Source organism: Drosophila busckii, chromosome 2R (assembly GCF_011750605.1).
Source record: "Drosophila busckii strain San Diego stock center, stock number 13000-0081.31 chromosome 2R, ASM1175060v1, whole genome shotgun sequence".
In the NCBI taxonomy this organism is placed as follows: domain Eukaryota; kingdom Metazoa; phylum Arthropoda; class Insecta; order Diptera; family Drosophilidae; genus Drosophila; species Drosophila busckii.
Window position 1 is genome coordinate 4,721,672 of NC_046605.1, and position 13,048 is coordinate 4,734,719.

Sequence of the window (13,048 nt, forward strand, 5' to 3'; positions counted from 1 at the left end):
AACGCTTCAAGTCTTTAATACGTCGATTGGGTGATTAACTTTTTCGCAACAGCAACAGCTGCAGGTTAGCTGACAAATGCTCACAAGGGTAGGGGGTGGGCGCGAGTGGGTGGTTGGTGAGCTGCGCATAATGCATAAAGTCGGGTTATGTTTGGCGTAATTAAATTGTTAACGCACACGTGTCGACTCTGAACATTTTTTGGTGTGGGGTGGGGGCGCCAGGCTTTGGCGTATTTATGCATGTGCATGGGTTCATTTAACCGTAATGCTTTTTACGTTGACAAATGTGGCAACAACAACAAGCAGCAGCAGCAGCAGCGGCGGCAGCATCAACGTTAATCCACTCTGTGTTTGGGGCTGGCAGCAGCGTAAGCCATGACAACACAACAGGCGGCAGTGGCAACCAATTTCACTCGCCCAAAAACCCATTTACACACACATAGAGCACACACACACACATACACATACAGCGCGTACATATGCGCAAAGGTAAAGCCAGATTTGAGTTCACTTTGCATGGCTTACGCCCTTGGCTGGTGTTTTTAATGCTTCATTGGCTTAATTGCCAGCCAACAGCAACACACACACACACACACAGGCATGCACACATACACACGCACACTAATAATAACAGTTGGAACAGCAGCTCAGCTAGACAGCGTACTCTCTAGTGTATGCAGCTTTTAGCTAGCGAAATGAATTCAACCACAAAACACGTACACACACATACACAACACACACACATGACAGCTTCAACTGTTATATACACACTAATGCCAATTAAACTACGCATTGCAAAGTTTTTAAATTTGAGTTTGTACTTCTAAACTTCAGCATGCAACTTTTACAAATTGCTCAGTTTTGTTGTTGCATATAAAATATTCATACTGATTACAGTTTAATACTTAGCATTAGTTAGTTAAGCATTCTAGCTATTGCAGTTTAATATTGTTGCTTATGCTAATCAATGAGCTCAGCGTTGAGTTCAATAGTTATACAAGGTTAAGCTTGTTTGATATCAATAAACTACTATGCATACTCTAACATTTGTTAATTAATTAGTGAGCATTTTAGATTAGGTTTGCATTAAAATATGCTGGGAAAAGAAAATAATTACAATAAATATTCAAAATTAAATTTTAATGTAAAAGTGTTAAAAGTATTTATTTAAATAATTGAATTATATTTGTTTGCTATTTATACTGCAAACGTTTTCATTCTAATTATTAATTTGGAATAATTAGCTTTGTGTATTATGCCTCAAAATCGTTTAAAATTTTATAAATCTGTAAATTTAAGAGTAGATTAATGTGCTTGATAGATATCTAAATATGATAAAGAACAAACAAAGATATCCAATTAATTCAATTATTTTAAATATGAAACATATTTTGCAGAATCGCGAATGTTTAGTGTTTATATAATAGTAATAAAATATAGACAGCCACATTTTATAGCTGATAGAACCGTTTGCAAAATATAAATAAAATTTTATAAATTTGTAAATTTAAAGGTAGAGTAATGTGCATGAGACTAAAATTCTTAGATATCAAATTAAGTAATTACAGAATTTTGTAAACTCATTTCGAAGTAATGGATTCTATGGCTGTCTATATTTGATAGCTGATAGAACCAATATAAGCGTATATATGTAAATGTCAATGCAACTTTAAGACAGGTCTGGCTTACAGACAGCCAGCCAGACTTGCAGCAGTTTAGGCTATAAAAGTGGCTTACTGCACCTATAGCCAGATCAGTCTCAGTTAACGCGTCATTAAATATAAAACAAAGCTATGAAGTGGCTATCGTTGGCATTTGTTGTGGCTTTGCTAGCGCTTGCAAGCGGTGAGCTTAGCTCATAAAATTTATAGAGCCTGCCAATTAATTTTATAAACTTTTTACTTGGCAGCTAATCCGCTACCCGGCAATGTGATCATAAATGGAGACTGCAAAGTCTGCAATGTACGTGGCGGTTAATTCATAAACAAAACATAAATGTTTAATAAACAAATAACTAATAAAGAAAAACTGAAACAACGTATATAGCTTGAGTGCGTATTTTTATTTAAACTTTGTTAGATGCTGCGCTTAACCTCCACGCACATTACAGCTGCGACAATCGCCATTGATAATAACATCACCAGGCACCAAAGGTGTAGCTAGAGAGCATTACAATTATAATTAAATTGATGATTTACAGTTATTAATAAAACTTACCACTGGCCACAGCCAGCAGCAGACCCAGCACAAAAACAAGCGACAGCCACTTCATGATGATTTGATTGCAACTGATTTTAAAACTCAAATTGTTGCTGCTTTTATAGCAATAGATAGTCATGCACTTGTTGTTGAAATAAAGCTTGGAAATGCCCATTTTTATTGAGTTTTTTCCAATATATATAAGCTGACTGGGTTTTAGCTCAGACAAGCTGTCAATATATATTTATATAGACATTAAATAAAGCATGAAGCGTAAAAGTAAAAGTTTAATTATTATTAATAAGAAGAAAATAAACACATTTGACCTTGTTTTAATTTCGGGTATTGCCAAAGCATTTCAAACTTATCAGTTAAATATTTCGCTGGAATTTTTGATGGCACTGAAACATAATTTAAGCATATTTTGCTATGCTCATGGTTTAGTGCTATTCTACAGTTCAAACTAAGCGCATCCAGACATGAAAAAGTGTAAGTAAATAAATAATACAAGATTATTTTATTTTTTTATAGTTTGAATACTTGTATTCATTTATTTATTTAATGTTAACTATGAACAGATCGACAGTAAAAGAAAGTGATTACAAAAAATTTAAATTTAAAAGTATTAAAAAATTAAGTTTTTATTTAAATTTGTAAAGCTTATAGATTGGAAGTGTTAAACAGACTCAATATTCGGAAAACCCAATCAGGTCTTGATTATTAAAAGTTAAAATAAATCGCTTAGTAGTAAAATCACAGGCCACTGTATTGATAACAGCATAAAGTTTGTTGTAATCAGCACTATTTGTATTATAGTATATTATTATAAATATATATATAAACTTTTATTTAATTTCAGCAACTTTGCTTGTTGTTGCGCTGCTTGGCGCCTTAAGCTTGACAGCGGCTGAAAATAACTTTGAGAGCAGCTTGGACGAGCTTCACAGGGATCTGTACCATGAATTTGCCAAAGTACATCGCAATCAGAATTTTGTATTCTCACCATTGGCCGTGCAAATGGCGCTGGGCATACTGCGCAGTTGTATGGCAGATGAGAGTGAAAGTGCCAAGGAGCTGGATATACGCGCCAGATTTAGACCACGAACTGTGCAACAGATAAATTCCGACTTTAATAGATTTTTGAGCCAGAGCATTGGTGATGAGTCCTTAAAAATAATTAACAAGCTGTATGTCAATGATAAAAGCAGCAATGAGCCATACTATGAGCTAACACCGTCTGCAGATTTTGTCAAATTTGTGGCTTCGACGTCAGATATGAATCGCTGGCTCAAATCGCAAGTGGCCAACTTGGATGGCCAATTAAATGCAGTGATATTCAATAGTATTATATACAACGCTGCTTGGACTTCGCCTTTCCAAAAGAGAAACACAGAGAAAAATAAATTCTATTTGCATGACAACGGCCACGTGCTAACGAATATAATGCAACATGATTTAACGACGTTTGAATATGCTGACCTAGGATGCCTAGGGCTGAACGCCGAGGCAGTAAAATTGGAATACTCTGGCTCAGATATCAGCATGTTGATTATTTTGCCCAAAACATACGATGGGCTACCACAGCTTGAACATAAACTACAATTTACTACCATAGCTGACATAAAGAATGCTTTAGAACATCGACCAATTCTGGTAAATTTGCCTAAATTTTCTATTAAAATCGAAGAGGATATGATTCCGATTTTGAAAAGCGTAAGTGATTGCATTACAAAGTGCATTACAAAAAATCATTAGCTGCACATTTTTATTTTATAGTTGTCTATTCAACGCATTTTCGAGGATGCGCAGCTTACGCATTTGAGGCAAGGCGCTGGCAAAGTGTGGATTGAAAAATTTATACATAACACTGCTATTCATGTTGATGAAGACGGCACGATCGCTAATTCCAGTAAGCTCAAATATATTTTATGCTTTACAGGCTTAACAAAAATTTCTGTTTGAGCAGCTCACGTTGGAATAGCTCCGGGCGAAGATGAAATACTCAGCTTTAATGCCATTCATCCTTTCTACTTTGCGATTACAAACTCAGAGGATGCTGTGATGTTTGCTGGACATGTTGTGAATCCTTTGTTGTAAATCAAACTATTTAATAAATTAACAACAAATTGTAGATACATAGAATTTAGCAAGCAAATAAACTTGACTTTGAACTATAGAGCAGACAGAACGCAGTAGATATTACATTAATATATATATAGAGCTGCAACTGCTTCAATGCCAACTGAGCCCGAACCTCGCCCTCAAGATCCTGAGTAGCGAATTTTGTTGAATCGGGACAGCTTCGATGCCTTTAGAAGCGATTTCTTCAATCAAAAACTGTCTGCCATGAACTAAAACGTCGGATGTGAACAACTTTCTTTACCAGTTTGTTGATTATAGCAATATAACTGACGCTCTAGCAGTTCAATATGTTAATGTATATACGTAAATTTGCTATTATAATGAAACAGAATACTATGCCGATTATGGCACGAGCAATTTAAAATTCTTTTTACAATAATAACAATAATTTTCTCAACATGTTAATTGTATACTATGTGAAAACCCAGGTACCTTGGAATTCCCAGCGTAACCGAAGAGGTTAAAAGGGAAACTTAAACATCAGGAGAGACTGGAGCGACACTCCAACCAACTAGCCGTTAACATCCTCGACAATAGCCAGCACCACCCTCTCAACCTTCACTTTAAGTCATCCAAGGAGTGATAGCTAAATGTAAATATCCTGTAAATATGTAAATTATCATAGAACTCACTTATTATCTATAAATATATACATTGTAAATAAATATATATAAAAAAAATGTTTATTATATTGTTGTCAATTCAACGTATCATTGATGATTCAGTTAGGATGCTAGACTTGCCGATGAAATCGATTTTAAAGACATTCGTTCCTTTTACTTTGAATTATTAACTGCTGTGAATTTAACAACGACAAAAATCTATGAAATATTGGCAGACATATATTTAGAAATGAAACAATTTCCAGCTGTACACCAGTATAATTTACAATAAATATATAAAAGCATTTAAAATCAATCAAAAAATTTATTTATAAAAATTTGACATTTGAAACAATTAAGCTTAGCTGGAGCAATAATAAAGCAGAGCAAATGCCACAGCGCCCGCAGTTAAATATTGTGAGGAGCTTGCCGCGCTCTTGGGCTCCATGGGAATAATTATGTTATCGTCGCCATCCGGTCGATTACAGTCTATGCACTTGCCATTGATATACACTTGGCCTGGATTAGCTGCGGGCATAGAGAGTGAGAGAGAATATATATAGAGGTATTGCATTGGAAATGTTTACAAAACAGATTTACCATACGCCAGCGAGGCCAAGAGGCAGGCCGCCAGCAATAGCGCTAATGCAATTGATTTCATATTGAGTGGCAAATGCTCAAAGTGAACTGAATAATAAACGCAAGTACTTGTCAGATTTATATTGAACATAGACTGAGAGATAAGTGCAGCTGGAATTTCCCAAGTGGCGCTAATCTGAGTAGCGCATCAAAGTCAAAAGCTGGCAATATTTTAAATAAAAAGTTCGAGCATATACTTTGAGCAATTAATATTTATTGAACATATTGGCATTTGTGTTTGTGTGTGGTTTAAATTAATTTGGCTGCTGCAATTTAGGCGCGCACATTGCAAACGCGGCAGTCGCCATTGATGATGACATTGCCTGGATCGGGGGACAGTGGTGCGGCTGTATTAAAAAATATTAAATTAAGTAAACATAACCAAAATTATTATTGCAGTTACAACTTACCGCTGGCCAAAGCCAAGAGACCGAGCAAAAAGGCAACCGATAGGAATTTCATTTTATTTTGGCTTTTGTTATTGTTCTTAAACTTGTTGAAGTCTGCTTGTGAACTGATGTCTAATCAATTCGGCAGCTTGGCTTTTATAGTCAGTCAGTCGACTTGTTATCACGCTTGGGAGTCTGAGTCTCGGAAATGCCCAGCGTACGGCTCCGTGCATTGAGAATTTTCCCAATTGCGTTGTTGCAATCAATAAAAAAAATAAAATAAAAAGCTCGTAAACAAATCGCATAGCGCTAAGCTCATACTACGTCTCAAGCTGCATACGCTCAATGCATTTATCAATTAAAAACTTGTTTTACTTTGTTGTTTTATGTTTCAATTACGCACATTACTTGGAATTTATAAATCCGCTAACAACAAATGTGGTTAGACTACTTTGTCTACCAAATTCAAGCACGTGTTTTCGCTTAATTGTTTTAATTTGTAAATTAATCTATATTATAATTTATTCAACAACATGCAAAGCATTAGTGAGCATGCGCTTAATATGAATAGCACTTTACTTACTATGAATTCTTTATAAGTAAATATAAACAAGCAATATACAGGCAAGCCTCGGTAAACAAAATAAATATTGTTAATTTCAGTTAGCTACTATTTATAAAAAGCATAAAATAGCATCTAAATTTTCCATTTAATATTTCTTTAGTATCTTTTCTCATTTCTACACTTGATATTGCTTTAGTTTCATTTATATTATTTGATTGATTTACGCTAAAATCTCACAATCTATAAGCTTATCAAATTAAAAGAAAAACAAAAACTTAATTTTTACTTTTAATTTTAATTTAAATATTTTTTGTATGCATTTTCTTTTAGCGTCGACTGTTCAGAGTTAACATTAAATAAATAAATATGTAAAAATGAATATATAAACTAAATTTAAATTGCAATACTTAAGTCTAACGAACCGAGGTATGACTGTAGCTAAAGTAAGCTATAGAGCTGTTTATAATCTAAGCTATAATCTAATAATGAATGTAGGGCAAATTTAAAAGTTATATATAGAAACTTAGGTTAGTTTTCGTAGAGATCAGCGCTCTTGCATCTGAGCTGCTCACAAGGGTCATGGGAATTAACGTAAGATGCTAATCGGTTGAGCTTTAGCTTTAGCTTTTTCTCAAGAATTTCATATCATTCATAAATGTTTATTTTAAGCAAGACTGGCAGCTTCAATAATAAAAATAAGCGCAACAAAATTCTATTTAAAATATTGTAATAAAAAGTCAAACAGTTACAATTTAGTTGCAATTTATTGAGCTATTGATACATTACTTGTATACAAGCTGATTAAAGTACGCGGCAGCTAATGCGTCGTATACTTATTATTTATGCTTATTATATAAATGAACTTGTGATAGCTGCAAACGGATTAAGAGCTCAAGTTCAGCGCTGACGTTTAGCTAATCAGCTAAACTTGAGCTGCAAACTATAACAACAAATGATGCTCAACAAAGCAAAGCGTAAATAAATAAATGCTTATAAAGTTTTGTTTTCTGTTGTGTATTGTTTTGTTTTTTATTGTTATTTAAATGCTAAAGTGCCAAGTGAACATAAATATGGTGCCAACAAGTTGAGGTAAGCTAATTGTTTAGTCATTGCCATTTGTTTACTTTCCGCCATGAACATTGCAGTATTTGCAGTCGCCATTGATGACCACATTGCCGGGATCGGGGGACAGTGGAACGGCTGCATAGAAATATTGAAAATAAATAAGTAAGCTCCAAATTATTGTCTGTAGCTTGCACTTACCGCTGGCCAAAGCCAAGAGACCGAGCACAAAGACGGTGACAACGCTGAAGAATTTCATTTTGTTGCTGCTGCTTGATTGTTCTACAATTGCTGATGCTGAACTGATGCTGCTAACAGCTCAACAGCGATCTTATATGGCCAGTTGGCATATACAGCTGGGGAAATTCACACAGTTCCAGAGCGCAAGCGAGAGAGTGAGAGATTATCGCTAGACGAATGCACTGAGATTTTGTTGTAGCATCTATTGGGGAAACCTGATAAGCTGTAAGGGAATTACCCAAGTACGGGCGCGGGCATTGTCTGGCTTATCACAATTGGTAATACCCCAACTGGGTAGCTCAATTGTTTGTTTATTTAAATTGTTTATGCTTAATTGAATATGCTGCTCGCTTTTTAAGTGCTAAATAAATAAATAAGTTGAAATGCAAAAACAACAAGTTTATAAGATATACTTAATTATTGCATACAATTTATTTTTTGAGCTTTAACAAATATTTAATAAAATCATTGAGCTGAAATGTTGCTACTCATTTGAATGATAAATGTATTAAATAGATTTGCATATTAAAGTTAATAGTGAATCAAATGCTTATAAATAAAATATTTTGAAATATATTGTGATTCGTAAAAAAAACATTTGTTTACAAAAGCTTCAGTTTAGTTGCTTGCTTTACTGTATTTACAAGTATTGAACTAACTTAAATAACAAGTTTATATTCATTTAATTCAAACTAAGCGTTTGCTGGAACTAATTTATGATTACTCATATTATAAAACTACATTGTCTTTATGGTTAGTAATATTTATTATTTTTCTAAAGATGTCCGTTAAAAATATTTTTTATTTAATTATTTAAATTAATATTCATCATAATAGTATGAGCTAAAATTAGTTTTAACTATATATAATAATAATGTGCCTTATATTTAATAATAAATTTAAAAAAAAATTATATGATATGTAAATTGGATTTTATTTGATAAAGCAACCAATAATTATTTTGCTGAGGTAGTAAAACTATAATATATGTATATATATATATAAATAATAATATATATATATGTAAATAATATTTTCTGTTAATTCTGTCAAGAATTCTACTAGAAGCGGCAAAATTCTTCACATAGCTAAAGTTATATACATAATTTTATATATATTTTTATTTTTAAGTGTGAGTATTTTAATTTGTGTTAAATTTAATTTCTTTTAAGCTAGTATGAGCTAATACATTAACTAATTTTATATGCTGTTGATGCTGTCAAGAATTCTGCTAACTTAACAGCAGCAGCAAAATTCTGCACAAACTTAAAGTATTTTTTATATATTAAAAAATTGTTAGTAACGCATATAACCCATACAGAATTTATTTTTGAACATTAATTAGCAATTTGCTGTAAAACTTAAATTCATAAACGACGCATTTACATTGAACATAAATCGAAAAACAAATTCAGCACGTTTGAAGTTCAGCTTTGAGCTGATAAGCAACCAATAGTCTATAATAGCTATACTAACTAAAGCTGCATATATTTAAACAAATTGTGCGCCATTTGCAGCCCAGTCAAGCGTCAGTATAAAAGTAACGCCGAAGCAGACAACGTGTTGAATAGAAAAATGCGCTGCTTTATATTGTTAACATTGCTGCTTGTGGTGCTAATGGCGCTAAGCGTAAATGGTAAGCTGAGAAGTAGCTAAGTTAATAAACAAATTAATTGTAAATACTATAACAGCTGGCAGTGTAACCATAAAGGGTCAATGCGTGGACTGCAATAAGCCAGAGACGACGTCAACAACACGCAAGCCCAAGGGCGGACGCACTACAACTACAGTGAAGCCCAAGCACAGGTCGGCAGCAAAGTCATCCGACGAAAGCGATGAGGATACGAGTCTGGGTGATATAAGCTTGGATATGGATAGTCATGGACATCAGCATATTGGACATAGGCACAAGCGTCAGTGGGGTCGTCAGATTATACGCACTGATAACAATTTTGGCAACAGCGGCTATCCGGGCTATGTAACAACAATTGATGGGCGTGGCCAGTATGAGCCAGTGGTGCGCAATAATGATTGCGTTGGCTGCAATATACGCGCCTAAGCCAGCAGCTGTTGTTTAAGCTAATAAATGCACTTGCGTCTAAACATTGTAGTTGACCTTCAAACTGGGGTAAACAGGTTAGCGCTGGGGCTGGGGCAATTCCCAGCCGCAGCGCTGATAACAACCGAGCTCAGCTGCTCAGTATATAAGTCTAAGCTTTTGCACTCGGCAGCTTCAATAGCTACAAACTGTTTACAATGCGCTGGCTGCTGTCTCTGCTCTTTGCTGCCTTCTTAGCCTTGGCAACGGGTAAGCTAACTCGCATGCCTTTGTCTGCTGCCGCTGCTCACATTTATTTTTAGCCGGCAATGTTGTCATCAATGGCGTCTGCAGAGATTGCTCGCCGCCAATTGGCGAGCACGTCTTCATAGGCGGTAAGGAATACAAGGGAACGCCAGGCGCAGGCAATGTCTACATCAATAACCAGGACATGCATGGGGCAGCTGCTGGTGATGCACCTTATCAGGTGCCCGATGGTTACAGCGGACGTGTGCCAGGCGGCAGTTATGTCCACAATGCCGATTGCAATGGCTGTGATATTTCAGGCTAAGACTGTAGCAAACAATTAAGTTAATGTTATTGGCTGTTGCTAATTTAATTTAAAGCAAATAAAAGAAATTTGTGTTCAAAATAAATACACATTTTTTATTTACGCTCAGAGCAGCTTGAGAAGCTGAAATTCCCAATAAATTTAAAGCAGTTTAGCTCACAATATTTAAAAAACATACAGTTAACACTCTATATAAGCAACTTTTTCATTCAAAAAAATTTCTTAGCTAGACAAAGTTGTTTACAAAATACTTTGAGTTATATCAGCTTTGTATTTTATTTATTTATTTAATGTCAACTATAAACAGTCGACGGTTAAAAATTGCTTTAAAATATTTAAAATTAAATTTAACAGTATTTTATTTATTTATTTAATGTCCACTATGAGCAGTCGACGGTTAAAAATTGTTTACAAAAAATATTTAATATCAAATTTAAAAGCATATAAAAAATTAAGTTTTTGTTTTTCTTTAAATTTGATAAGCTTATAGATTGGGAGTGTTAAACATACGCAACATTTTTTGCAAGAATTGGGAAAAGCCCAAAAACGTTTAGTAATAAAATCAGTTTAAAGAGCTACAAAAATAAATATGTATATATTAAACATAATTTATATGTGTAAATCTTCAGAAAGGTCAATCTTAGCCAAAAAATGCAAAGTTTAAAATAAAATGTTTTTTTTTTTAAGTAGTTTTATAGAGAATTTTATAGGGAATCTATTATATTTAACTTATATAAGCATATTTTACATTTACTCATAACACATATTGAAATATTTCAATGCAAAGACAAAAACATGCGAAAGTTCTATATTGATATTCGCTCTTTTAGATCTCGTATGATATTCCAAGTATATAATTATAGTTCAAGCTATAAAATAAAGTCTTGGCATATGTTTTTTTATCAGTTTGAATGTGAACAAATGTCGCAGAGAATTGCGCATATAAATATAAAAACAATTATTTAATTATCGAGTATGCAGAAATAGAATGTTGCTTATGTAGCGAATGATTACTGTAGCTACTCTATAGCATGTTTTATTGATTTAAAAATATTAATTAATTTTTTTACTATTTTGGGTTCATATTTACTTAATGTGGATATTATAAAGTATATTATTGTTTACTATATTAAGTTTTTTTTATTATATTTAACATATATAGCCGCATTCTATTTGCAATACTAACTATACCCTATTTATGACCCAGCTTGGGGGATTTTTGTGTGTTTTCCCAATATAAATGTAAGCTCTGAGTAATCGGAATTCATTTAAGCATATTCCCCTTAGCTTCTTAACTAAGTCAGCTAGGTTTTCAGTTATAAGTGCAACATTATGCATAGCAGATAAATTTTAGAGTTTGAAGCTAACAAATTGTTAAATTCAATACGTAAACATTTCTCTACTACAACATTTGCAGATTTTAAAAGTAAGTGAATAGTTGGGTTGTAAAAAAAAAGTTCAAAAATATTCAATATACACTGGCTAATAAACAATACGTGCAAATAGAGAATTAAATAATTATCTAAGGGGGCTTCACGCAAATTTCTGACTGGCCCTTGGCCTATGAGTTGCTGCTGATATGAGGAGCGTTGTTTGCTTTCTATAAAAAGTGCCTACCAAAGTGAAGAGATGTTCAGTTGTTGAATTGCAAGTAGAAGACAATGAAGTGCTTGGGGTTGTGCCTGCTGCTGCTGCTGTCGCTGTTAAGTGTGTTGCAAGCTGCACCACAGGGTAAGTGCAAAATGTGGCGTGGTGTGAGTTAAAAATTAAATTTAAATTATTTACAGCACGGCTACGCATACATGTGCGCAATGGCGATATAAAAGTGCATGGAAATTGCAATCATTGCAATATACGCACCACCAAAAATACAGCTGAGGTGTCAATGAGATTGAAAGGTTGAGTTCAGACAACTGCATAGCTTAAGTTATTTATTTTGCTAGTAAATTAATAAATAGCAATTAAACATGCGCGCAACTTGTTTGAATCAGCAAATTGTTGGGGGGTTTTAGTTATGTGCTGTGGGCTATCCCCAGCTCATCGAATAACTTGCCTTTTGACTTGCAGCTGAGCGTATCAGCATTTTATATAAAAGTGCTGCAGCTAAAGCAAAAGCTGTTTAGTGCTCAAAGACAATGAAGTGCTACACGCTTTGCCTGCTGCTGTTAGCGCTGCTAAGTCTGTTGCAGCTTTCGAGTTGTGGTAAGTTTAGTGACTGTCTAAGCTAAGCTATTTACTAATTTTATTGTGTCACACAGAGCGTATACGTGTGCGCACTGAAACAAAATCATACAAACGCGTTTGGGTGCGCAATGGCGACATTCGCGTCAATGGCAATTGCAACAATTGCGACATACGCACCAGCAAAAATACTGCCCAAGTAACCTCACGGCAACATAAAGTGCGCACAACTTACCATTAGTTTATAACTATTTAGTGTTTAATATTTATTTATTTGCTGTATAATAATATTGTTAACGTCGCAAGGCTTTTTATGCTTTATTGCTAAAATATGCCAGCCATAATAAAAGTAAAATATTGCCATTATATTTGTGTTTCATTTTGCAACCCTTTTTACTTTTTTTGTTGCTAGCACCCCCA

The 13,048-nt window shown here is 34.0% G+C and overlaps 9 protein-coding genes across 9 annotated transcripts; 5 read left to right on the plus strand and 4 right to left on the minus strand.

Moving 5' to 3' along the window:
• The first annotated feature begins 1,738 nt into the window (after positions 1–1,738).
• LOC108597231 (immune-induced peptide 3) lies at positions 1,739–2,041 on the plus strand. Its single transcript, XM_017983674.1, has 2 exons — positions 1,739–1,845; positions 1,910–2,041. The coding sequence occupies exons 1-2, from the start codon at positions 1,794–1,796 to the stop codon at positions 1,975–1,977; spliced, it is 120 nt and encodes a 39-aa protein (XP_017839163.1). The 5' UTR covers positions 1,739–1,793; the 3' UTR covers positions 1,978–2,041.
• On the minus strand, positions 2,042–2,323 carry LOC108597228 (immune-induced peptide 3). The gene is made up of 2 exons (XM_017983671.1): positions 2,218–2,323; positions 2,042–2,159 (listed from the first exon to the last, which is right to left on the minus strand). The coding sequence occupies exons 1-2, from the start codon at positions 2,270–2,272 to the stop codon at positions 2,089–2,091; spliced, it is 126 nt and encodes a 41-aa protein (XP_017839160.1). The 5' UTR covers positions 2,273–2,323; the 3' UTR covers positions 2,042–2,088.
• Positions 2,324–2,518: 195 nt separating this feature from the next.
• LOC108597225 (neuroserpin-like) lies at positions 2,519–4,406 on the plus strand. Its single transcript, XM_017983669.2, has 4 exons — positions 2,519–2,688; positions 3,059–3,912; positions 3,976–4,108; positions 4,166–4,406. Exons 1-4 carry the CDS (start codon positions 2,679–2,681, stop codon positions 4,294–4,296), a joined length of 1,128 nt encoding a protein of 375 aa, XP_017839158.2. The 5' UTR covers positions 2,519–2,678; the 3' UTR covers positions 4,297–4,406.
• Positions 4,407–5,248: 842 nt separating this feature from the next.
• LOC108597227 lies at positions 5,249–5,655 on the minus strand. Its single transcript, XM_017983670.1, has 2 exons — positions 5,544–5,655; positions 5,249–5,471 (listed from the first exon to the last, which is right to left on the minus strand). The coding sequence occupies exons 1-2, from the start codon at positions 5,602–5,604 to the stop codon at positions 5,305–5,307; spliced, it is 228 nt and encodes a 75-aa protein (XP_017839159.1). The 5' UTR covers positions 5,605–5,655; the 3' UTR covers positions 5,249–5,304.
• Positions 5,656–5,819: 164 nt separating this feature from the next.
• Positions 5,820–6,106, minus strand: LOC108597230 (immune-induced peptide 3-like). The gene is made up of 2 exons (XM_017983673.2): positions 5,993–6,106; positions 5,820–5,929 (listed from the first exon to the last, which is right to left on the minus strand). Exons 1-2 carry the CDS (start codon positions 6,042–6,044, stop codon positions 5,856–5,858), a joined length of 126 nt encoding a protein of 41 aa, XP_017839162.1. The 5' UTR covers positions 6,045–6,106; the 3' UTR covers positions 5,820–5,855.
• A 1,428-nt stretch (positions 6,107–7,534) lies between these two features.
• On the minus strand, positions 7,535–7,911 carry LOC108597229 (immune-induced peptide 2). Its single transcript, XM_017983672.1, has 2 exons — positions 7,800–7,911; positions 7,535–7,736 (listed from the first exon to the last, which is right to left on the minus strand). Exons 1-2 carry the CDS (start codon positions 7,855–7,857, stop codon positions 7,657–7,659), a joined length of 138 nt encoding a protein of 45 aa, XP_017839161.1. The 5' UTR covers positions 7,858–7,911; the 3' UTR covers positions 7,535–7,656.
• Positions 7,912–9,363: 1,452 nt separating this feature from the next.
• Positions 9,364–9,941, plus strand: LOC108595572. Its single transcript, XM_017980832.2, has 2 exons — positions 9,364–9,474; positions 9,530–9,941. The coding sequence occupies exons 1-2, from the start codon at positions 9,414–9,416 to the stop codon at positions 9,895–9,897; spliced, it is 429 nt and encodes a 142-aa protein (XP_017836321.2). The 5' UTR covers positions 9,364–9,413; the 3' UTR covers positions 9,898–9,941.
• Positions 9,942–10,036: 95 nt separating this feature from the next.
• On the plus strand, positions 10,037–10,532 carry LOC108595573 (immune-induced peptide 23). Its single transcript, XM_017980833.2, has 2 exons — positions 10,037–10,146; positions 10,200–10,532. Exons 1-2 carry the CDS (start codon positions 10,095–10,097, stop codon positions 10,445–10,447), a joined length of 300 nt encoding a protein of 99 aa, XP_017836322.1. The 5' UTR covers positions 10,037–10,094; the 3' UTR covers positions 10,448–10,532.
• A 1,502-nt stretch (positions 10,533–12,034) lies between these two features.
• Positions 12,035–12,382, plus strand: LOC108596004 (maker114). The gene is made up of 2 exons (XM_017981289.2): positions 12,035–12,178; positions 12,235–12,382. Exons 1-2 carry the CDS (start codon positions 12,109–12,111, stop codon positions 12,348–12,350), a joined length of 186 nt encoding a protein of 61 aa, XP_017836778.1. The 5' UTR covers positions 12,035–12,108; the 3' UTR covers positions 12,351–12,382.
• Positions 12,383–13,048: the final 666 nt, after the last annotated feature.